The sequence below is a fragment of the Microcaecilia unicolor genome, chromosome 11 (assembly GCF_901765095.1).
Source record: "Microcaecilia unicolor chromosome 11, aMicUni1.1, whole genome shotgun sequence".
NCBI classification, from domain to species: Eukaryota; Metazoa; Chordata; class Amphibia; order Gymnophiona; family Siphonopidae; genus Microcaecilia; species Microcaecilia unicolor.
In genome coordinates this window covers 203,079,789-203,089,284 of record NC_044041.1, presented here as the reverse complement: position 1 = coordinate 203,089,284, position 9,496 = coordinate 203,079,789, and the positions used below count along the sequence as shown (strand labels likewise).

The following is a 9,496-nucleotide window of genomic DNA, read 5'->3' as shown; positions in this document are numbered from 1 at the left end:
CGTAACTTACTTACCTGAGCTTCTGGGATATAAAACAGTGGGAAGTGGTTGGGACTGTTATTTTTTGCAGCTTTTTAACTGTTGGTTTTAATGTCATGTTTGTCATTATATTTCTTCTTAGCTGCCCAGATCAGCTTTTGCTGGATGTGCAGGTTAATTGACTAAGTAGGTTACCCTCTTCAAGCACAATTTTCTCTTTGTTAAATTATTAGAAGATGAATTTCTTGCAGTTTTTATGTTTTTGACATTATCTGTAGGTCCACACCGAAGCTGTATTAGCCATTTCCTTCTGATATTTTTGACAATAATTGTAAACCACACTGAACACAAGAGGCCGAATGTGGGATACAAGTGTCACAGTAAAGTTCACTCATTGATAGGTTGGAGGAACCTTGCAGACTTCAGACCACCCTGAATAAAGCCACAACGCCATAGTCGAAACCCTGATTTCACTTACCTGGACGTGGCACAGCCCAGACACCTGCAATGATGAGATAAAATAAAATTCTGCCTGGGTGAGGGCAGGAACATTAGTATACTGTCGATTTACGTGTATTTGGTGATACCTCCAGCCGATGTTATGAATCCTTTTAAATAAAAAGTGCAGTGTGCCAACGTTATGCATTTTATTTAAAATTTCCCAGGTTCTATACATGAGCCACACTTCAAGAGATTAGAAAATAAAAAAGTTAATGTGGAAAAGATAAAGGAACCCTAGAGAAAACACGGGACTAGACTTTCTGCAAGATGATCCTCTCTAGGTCATGAATGCCTTCTTTATCGATGAGCCGGACACTGAAAGACGGTAAGTTCAGGATAAAGCGTTTCTGAAGCTGAAATAAAAGGGAAAAAGAAAGATTGTAACAGTAAAGTCCATAAGCCCTGCCACAGCCACTTCCTGACCATGGGTCTTGATACAGCCACTAACCCAACTCCATCTTCAGCTGCTAAACCCACCCTGGCATGCTGGATGAGGAGTTAAGGATGCAAGAAATATAATTTAGAGTTTTTACTGATCAAAGTAGATGAGGCCTTTGTCACAGCAGAGACAGTGTGTCCGATATTCGCATTGATCAATAACTGGACAACAAACATCATAAGAATAATACCCCTAACAGCTGGGGCATTTAAAGCCTGCTCATGACTCCACTATGACACCTGATCCCTCCCATCCATCAATGCTTACTGGACGCTGGGTTCAAGTGCTTCTGCTTCAGAAGCATCTATTCATGGCTCAAATCTCTCTTTGGTTTGTTGTGTTCCTTTGTTGAAACTTCACAAGTGCGCTATACAGGTAACCAGAATCATTTGAACAAAGGAACCTGCAAAACAGAGCAGCATAATTTAAAAGTAGCTGCTCTGAATCCTGCTTTATAAGTGTTATGATCACTGGCAAGATTCAGCTGTTTCCTTTCGCTTTCTAAGCGATGATTCCTGCCGTTAAACCTTGTCAGGAGCGAATCATGCTGAAATTTTCATGGATTTTAGTTTGAAACTGCCGACGACTTCCATAGCACAGATCAAATTTATAGCAGGAACAATCGCTAGCCTAGCGTACCAAGAGATGTAATACGATTATAAAACCTGTCAAGTGAATAAACCTGTTAGTTACAAAGTTCTTTGAATGCCTCGTTGTACAAAATTTGTCCGACACACAACTAAAATCTAATAAAAGGGTAATTCTGTTAGTGCGCTTAACCTGACAGCACACCAAATGTACGCTAGTTAACAGGCCTACTCTGTACTGGCTGTGCAGGGACAGTCACTGAAATCAATCCATCAGGAACATGACAGGCAAGCAGCACCCCATCCCCGCTGCCAATTATTTCCAGTCTTTACACCACACTCCATGGAACGTGCAGGCTAAAGAGAAGCACTGCAGAGCTGTAGCTGGCTACGGTATAAAACGAAGCATCGCTGGAGCTGGTAACATTACAGTCTGTTCTCGATCCTGGCTCTTTTATTCAAACTGATGATTCTGTGACATAGACCACAGAGCAGTTTAAGTGTTTACCGACAAGTTAGGAGGGTAGAAGCTTTCCTTTGGAAATATTTTCTCTACCAGAGGTTGTCGTAGTTTTTGATTTAAATGACAGAAATGGCGAGTGCTCTTTAATCCATTCCGCACGAGGCTTGTGTGCTGCTCTTAACATTTCACAGAGGAATTAATTGACAAACCTTTCCAAAATATCAATTGTGTGTGTGAGTGTGAAACTGGAATCTACTATCAGCAGTTTTCAATGTATTGTACCCAAGAGTAAATTCCTACCAGCAGAGCTGGGGGAGGGTCTGCTGGCATTTGAAAGTTCTAATGACAGAAAAAGGTTCAACTGATAATTGCTACACAGGTCACCAAAGCAGAGTCTCTCCTGCTCATCGATGTGGGGAATATTTCAGGTGGAAACAAAACACACGTGTGTATGGTTTATAAACAGCAAAAGGCCACCGTCTAGAAATGGAGGCATCCGGTCTCTGCCTGAGTTAATTCAGGCCAAAAGGCCACCAACTCTTTGAAGCAGCGTTGAATAATATTAGCACACAGAAGAGATTCATTTCCCTCTGCGATTCTGTGCAGGCCTGTTCTCTCTCCCTCTCATTTGCATCATTTTTACCTTACTAAACCCAGGCCACCGTAAATCTTGTCCCTCTCCTTGCATGGCCAGAAGCACCCCATGAACCAAAACAGCTATGAGCTGAAACCCTGCCCAAAGGCACTCACCTCCTCGAGGCATCTCTTAAGCAGCGCTATTGCCTCCTTGCGTGTGATATCTGAGGGGGAGAAAGACAAATCCACACTGTTTTAATTAAATGTGAAACTTTCAAAACTTGAAGACTTTTGCTTATTCAATTGATTTTTTTTTTTTTTTAAAGCTGGGTACACAAACACCAGGGAAAGAAAAAAAAAAAATCCAGACGTAGTGAGCAGTAGAGAGCAAACACATTCCATATGTAATCAGGCAGTGGTAGGCTGAAGTGCTCTACGCTATAACCAGCCATTGAGAATCGATTTGTTCCACTGAGCAGAAGCATGACAAATTCTGCCCCTTCACAGGCCAGGAACTTGCTCAGGAAAAGTCCAGCTAGTCTCGTTGGAGTTTATTAGGGTTTTAAATCAGCTCCATCTGCCTGGGGAGAGGGGGTGCACTTAGTGAATAGAGAGGACAGGGTGGGAGGTGGGGCGATTTCGGTTTAAGTCCTGCTGGGTATTAGTTTAAATAATAGGCCAGGCACGTGTGAGATGCGCATTCACAGGATAAAAGAAACAGTTATCACTTGGACAACATGCTGTGTCTGTTTTTCAGTTTTTCTATTCACGATGGGGCAGGCCAGACTGATCATAAACAAACATTCACAATGTGTTTTTGTGGGGAAGAAGGGACACAAAATATTTATGGGGTGCTGTTTGGAGAGCAGGTCTTAGGTTTAATTAAATATGTCATATATGACATCGACTGACCTTTTTTCTTTTTTATTCATTTCAATAAACATTACAAAGAAACCTGCCCGCCCACCCTCAATGTGGCGGAAAACTTAGCTTCATCGAGAGGAGGTATTCTAGGGGGTGTTTTTAGGTTGGGAGAGGAAATGTATGAACGCAGATGGCATTTTCAAATCTGTGTGTACACTTTTCAAGCAAAGAGCACCGTTGACCCTCTGACTCCGTACCCCTGGCAATTCTGAAAGTGAAAGTACATGCAGGCTTCGCCTTTCAGAACGGGTGCAAATACGTAATGGAACAAAGACCGTGCAAACAGTTTGAAAACTGCCCCTTAAAAAACGGCAAAATCTGGAGCAGGCCCCCAATATTTGAAATGAAGCAACTGCAACTACATTCCCTTCAGCAGGAAGGATTACAGCAACATGTAAGTAGAGGAGTGTGGTAGCCGTGTTAGTCCACTCTTAAGGTTATCAATAGAAATCAAACAAAATAAAACATGGAAAAGAAAATAAGATGAGACCTTTTTTATTGGACATAACTTAATACATTTCTTGATTAGCTTTCGAAGGTTGCCCTTCTTCCTCAGATCGGAAATAAGCAAATGTGCTAGCTGACAGTGTATATAAGTGAAAACATTCAAGCATTACTATGACAGTAAAATAGATACTATTGGAGATTCTACATAGAATGTTGCTACTATTGGACATTCTACATGGAATGTTGCTACTATTGAGATTCTGTTGCTACTATTGGAGGTTCTACATGGAATGTTGCTACTATTTGAGATTCTACATGGAATGTTGCTATTCCACTAGCAACATTCCATGTAGAAGGCTGCGCAGGCTTCTGTTTCTGTGAGTCTGACGTCCTGCACGTACGTGCAGGACGTCAGACTCACAGAAGCAGAAGCCTGCGCGGCCACATTGGTGATCTGGAAGGGCCGACTTCTAGTGGAATAGCAACATTCCATGTAGAATCTATAGAAATCAAACCAAATAAACCTTGGAAAAGAAAATAAGATGATACCTTTTTTATTGGACATAACTTAATACATTTCTTGATTAGCTTTCGAAGGTTGCCCTTCTTCCTCAGATGGGAAATAAGCAAATGTGCTAGCTGACAGTGTATATAAGTGAAAACCTTCAAGCATTACTATGACAGTAAAATAGATACTATTGGAGATTCTACATGGAATGTTGCTACTATTGGAGATTCTACGTGGAATGTTGCTACTATTGAGATTCTACGTGGAATGTTGCTACTATTGAGATTCTACGTGGAATGTTGCTACTATTGAGATTCTGTTGCTACTATTGGAGGTTCTACATGGAATGTTGCTACTATTTGAGATTCTACATGGAATGTTGCTATTCCACTAGCAACATTCCATGTAGAAGGCTGCGCAGGCTTCTGTTTCTGTGAGTCTGACGTCCTGCACGTACGTGCAGGACGTCAGACTCACAGAAGCAGAAGCCTGCGCGGCCACATTGGTGATCTGGAAGGGCCGACTTCTAGTGGAATAGCAACATTCCATGTAGAATCTATAGAAATCAAACCAAATAAACCTTGGAAAAGAAAATAAGATGATACCTTTTTTATTGGACATAACTTAATACATTTCTTGATTAGCTTTCGAAGGTTGCCCTTCTTCGTCAGATCGGAAATAAGCAAATGTGCTAGCTGACAGTGTATATAAGTGAAAACATTCAAGCATTACTATGACAGTAAAATAGATACCATTGGAGATTCTACATGGAATGTTGCTACTATTGGAGATTCTACATGGAATGTTGCTACTATTGGAGATTCTACGTGGAATGTTGCTACTATTGGAGATTCTACGTGGAATGTTGCTACTATTGAGATTCTGTTGCTACTATTGGAGGTTCTACATGGAATGTTGCTACTATTTGAGATTCTACATGGAATGTTGCTACTATTGGAGATTCTACGTGGAATGTTGCTACTATTGAGATTCTACGTGGAATGTTGCTACTATTGAGATTCTGTTGCTACTATTGGAGGTTCTACATGGAATGTTGCTACTATTTGAGATTCTACATGGAATGTTGCTATTCCACTAGCAACATTCCATGTAGAAGGCTGCGCAGGCTTCTGTTTCTGTGAGTCTGACGTCCTGCACGTACGTGCAGGACGTCAGACTCACAGAAGCAGAAGCCTGCGCGGCCACATTGGTGATCTGGAAGGGCCGACTTCTAGTGGAATAGCAACATTCCATGTAGAATCTATAGAAATCAAACCAAATAAACCTTGGAAAAGAAAATAAGATGATACCTTTTTTATTGGACATAACTTAATACATTTCTTGATTAGCTTTCGAAGGTTGCCCTTCTTCCTCAGATCGGAAATAACATCATCTTATTTTCTTTTCCATGTTTTATTTTGTTTGAGCAACATGTAAGTAATTCATAGAGGTCCCTGGGCACAAGCTTTTGGGACCACAATGTTTTTCTCCGCAAAGATATAACATGGTACCAGTTAAGTGGCCAGTCTAGACAGGATAACGTAGAGGGGCAGGATAGGACCAGTTATCTAAGGCACATAGTTCCAAGCAGTGGCGTAACTAGCTTGTTTGCTACCCGGGGCAGATCGCTGCTGCACCCCCCCCCCCCCCCCCCCAAGGTAAACCACACCCTCCTCAAAGCGCATCACCCCACCACCTTTCCTCCTAGCAAGGGGGTGCGTGGAGCAGGCATGTGGCTGTCGGCTCTGTAGTAGTCTGTGGGATTCTGGAATCTTGCTACTCTTTGTCCTTATCCCTTATTTGTCCTGTTTGTCTGTCCTAATTAGTTTGTAAGCTCTGTCGAGCAGGGACATTCTCTTCATGTTCAAGTGTACAGCGCTGCGGACGTCTAGTAGCGCTATAGAAATGATAAGTAGTAGCAGTCTTTGGGATTCCGGAATCTTGCCACTCTTTGGGATTCTAGAATCTCTTTGTCCTTTTCTCTTATTTGTCCTGTTTGTCTGTCCTAATTAGATTGTAAGCTCTGTGGAGCAGGGACATTCTCTTCATGTTCAAGTGTACAGCGCTGCGGACGTCTAGTAGCGCTATAGAAATGATAAGTAGTAGTAGTCTTTGGGATTCCGGAATCTTGCTACTCTTTGGGATTCTGCACGGAATCTTGCTATTCTTTGGGATTCTAGAATCTTGCTACTCTTGGTCCTTATCCCTTATTTGTCCTGTTTGTCTGTCCTGATTAGATTGTAACCTCTGTGTAGCAGGGACTGTCTCTTCATGTTCAAGTGTACAGCGCTGCGTACATCTAGTAGTGCTACAGAAATGATAAGTAGTAGTAGTGCAGCTGGAGGTCCAGCAAGACTTATCCAAACAGGCGGCAATTCTCAATAGCTTACCTAAAGGTAGTTACGGGATGATGCACATTAAGTGCAAATTCTATATCGGCAATTGCAAGAAATCCGCAGATATGCACTTAACTTTAGGCGCAGGCACTTACGCTAGTTCAGCGGCTGGTGTGAATGCTCGTTTAACTGCTAGCCATGTCCCTCTTATAGCTGCGCATTACGGATCTTGCACAATATCGACTAACGGCAGGTATGTGCTTAACAGCCAACTGGTGCCGAACAACAGAAATTAGAGCTCATGATTAAATTAGGCTATGTGATAACCCCCACTACTCTGTAACTTGCATGCGTGATTCTGCACACTAAGCGTAAAAATGAAGTGCAAGAGTTTACAGGATTTGGGGGATAGTGGCTCGTACCAGCAGGGGACACTGCAGGTTAAAGAACGTCAATCATTTTCAGTAGTGAAAAGTGACGGAGTGGCTTCCTATGAAAGTCCCGGCTGATCAAAGGCCAAGAACATATTTGCCTTATAACAACAGAGCATATGTTTAACATTTCTGCATTTACGACTTGCTGACCTCGCCCTTCTGTCCTCACCTGGTTTGTAATAGCGGTCCAAGACGCTGAGCGTCAAAAATGCACCATATCCATGGGCTGCAAAAGGAACTTTAGCCAGGGCCGCCAGGTAGTCCATGTAATACAGAGAGGGGCCGTCATGTTCATCGTGGCCGGCCAGAAGCAGGTTTACATGGTAAGGGGTCTGCAACAAAGCAAATCAAAGCAACGCTGTGAGGACACTGCCAGCGCTAAACATCACATTCCATGAACAGGCGACAGTCCGGTATCTGAAGCAGAGGCAAGCCTCACAAGTACTTATGTGATTTATTTAAAAATGTTACAAACCTAACTAAGTGGTTTACCAGCATAACATATTAACTTTACATCAATTATACAAAACAGCACAATAAACAAGAGAATAAAATCAGACTACACTGTACACAATATAAAACACACACATCAAAAAGTAACTAAAATACATTGCTCTATATCTCTGTTCACATAACACGGTTTACTTTTATCCTAATTTCAAAAATATCTTTTCAGCTTGCAAAAGTTCTCCAAAGGTTACAGGAAGGAGCATTGCCATTCTTTTATTAATCAGGACCAATCCAACATCCTCCAGCTCGGTGTTCTGGGAAACCTTTCCTCTCATCCCCTATAGTCTCAAATGCCTCAATATTCAGCTGCCACGGTCAGCACTGGGTTTTTTTAAATGCCAACTATGGAGGTTAATAAAATACAGATATTTGGCGCCACTGTGGGGACACCAAGTGGCACTGAGGTATTGCCACCAGCTGGACAGTGACCATATTCAACCCACTATCTGGAAACCTAAGTGGATAAAAGCAGGACAGCAATGTTTCTGTCCTAACTTTATCTGACAGCTGTCTGTTCTCTGGATAATTCTGTGCTCCTGCTACGCACTGCCCTGGGATTATCAGAATAGCGCAGAGGCAGTCAGTAAGGATATCCAGCGAAGAGTGCCACTGAATACCCTCGGTCCACGCCAGCTAAGCCGTTACCTGACCCAACACTTGTAGAGGGTTGGAGAAGACAGAACAGCTCAGAACCTTTCATCTGATGACGCTTCATAATTAAATATGTTGATTTTTAAAGGTTCTGGAAACAGTGAAGACCAAATAGAGATTGTTGACATTGAATCCGTGAAGTGACGCAGTGTAATGAAAAAATGGCCCAGGATACACAATGTGCCCAAGGCACTTCAGAAACACTCATTTTTTTTCCCCAGATGTATTGATTTAATTAATCACTAGAAGATCATTTATTTATGCAAAAGCATCTTGTCACACACTCACAAAGGTTGGTACTTAAGCCCAGCACGTGGTACAGAAGAGAACTCACAAATTATTGTGAGACTGTGAGCTACCGACTTTTGCATGTGCGAGATGCTTAAGCATAAATAAATGGTGTTATGCAGCCTAATTAAATCAATACATCTGTGCAAGCTGCAGCTCCTGAAATCCTTCCCACACACGGCTGCACGGCGCACCTTTATTCACACCGGGCTTCTTGAACTGTCAGATGTAAATAGAAGCCTTTCCACCTCCTTGGAAGGTGGAACAGTAAACCGTTGAGAATTATTTACACTTATTTCATGTTTATACCTCTCACTACCTGATCCTCCCAGTTTTGCTAAAGGGGCTGTCGGGAACTAATGTCTATATTATGTTATAATGGAGTGGTCTCAGCCAATCAAGGTGCAGAACAGTGTATAATGAAATCCTTTGGACATGTACAGCGGTTTCCGCTCCAAATTAGCTACTAACACTACAATTGCTCCCCAAAGTACTCGCACAGCTAGCTTCAGGTGGTTAAGATTTTACACCCATTTTCCTGGATAGACATCAAGTAGTTTGGTGGCTTTTCAGTATCGAACATAGTAAGTAGATGACGTCAGTGCCCAACAGTCAAGTTCATTACCAATAACGATGAATGTGGCATAAAATACTTGGGAACGTGGGGACAGTTCCAGGCAGACCAGGATCAACTACTGGAGTTGCTATCGAAGCCTTTCTCCAGCTCATCCTGAACTGTCTTGTCATGTGCGAGATACAGACCGCCCAACACCGGTCTTAGTTGTTCACAGCTGGAATCGCCACTCGATACAAACATATAAGCAGGATATCCCTAATGAATATGCATGCGAGA

The 9,496-nt window shown here is 42.2% G+C and overlaps 1 protein-coding gene across 1 annotated transcript in view; it reads right to left on the bottom strand.

Annotated features, from left to right (window-relative positions):
• Window positions 1-609: 609 nt before the first annotated feature.
• Window positions 610-9,496, bottom strand: part of PSMB2 (proteasome subunit beta 2) — a 33,063-nt gene continuing 24,176 nt past the window's right edge. Inside the window, exons 5-7 of the mRNA XM_030219852.1 lie at window positions 7,364-7,526; window positions 2,720-2,769; window positions 610-833 (exon numbers count right to left, since the gene is read on the bottom strand). Coding sequence (XP_030075712.1) covers window positions 732-833; window positions 2,720-2,769; window positions 7,364-7,526 — 315 coding nt within the window. The 3' untranslated portion in view covers window positions 610-731. The remainder of the gene's footprint in view (window positions 834-2,719; window positions 2,770-7,363; window positions 7,527-9,496) is intronic.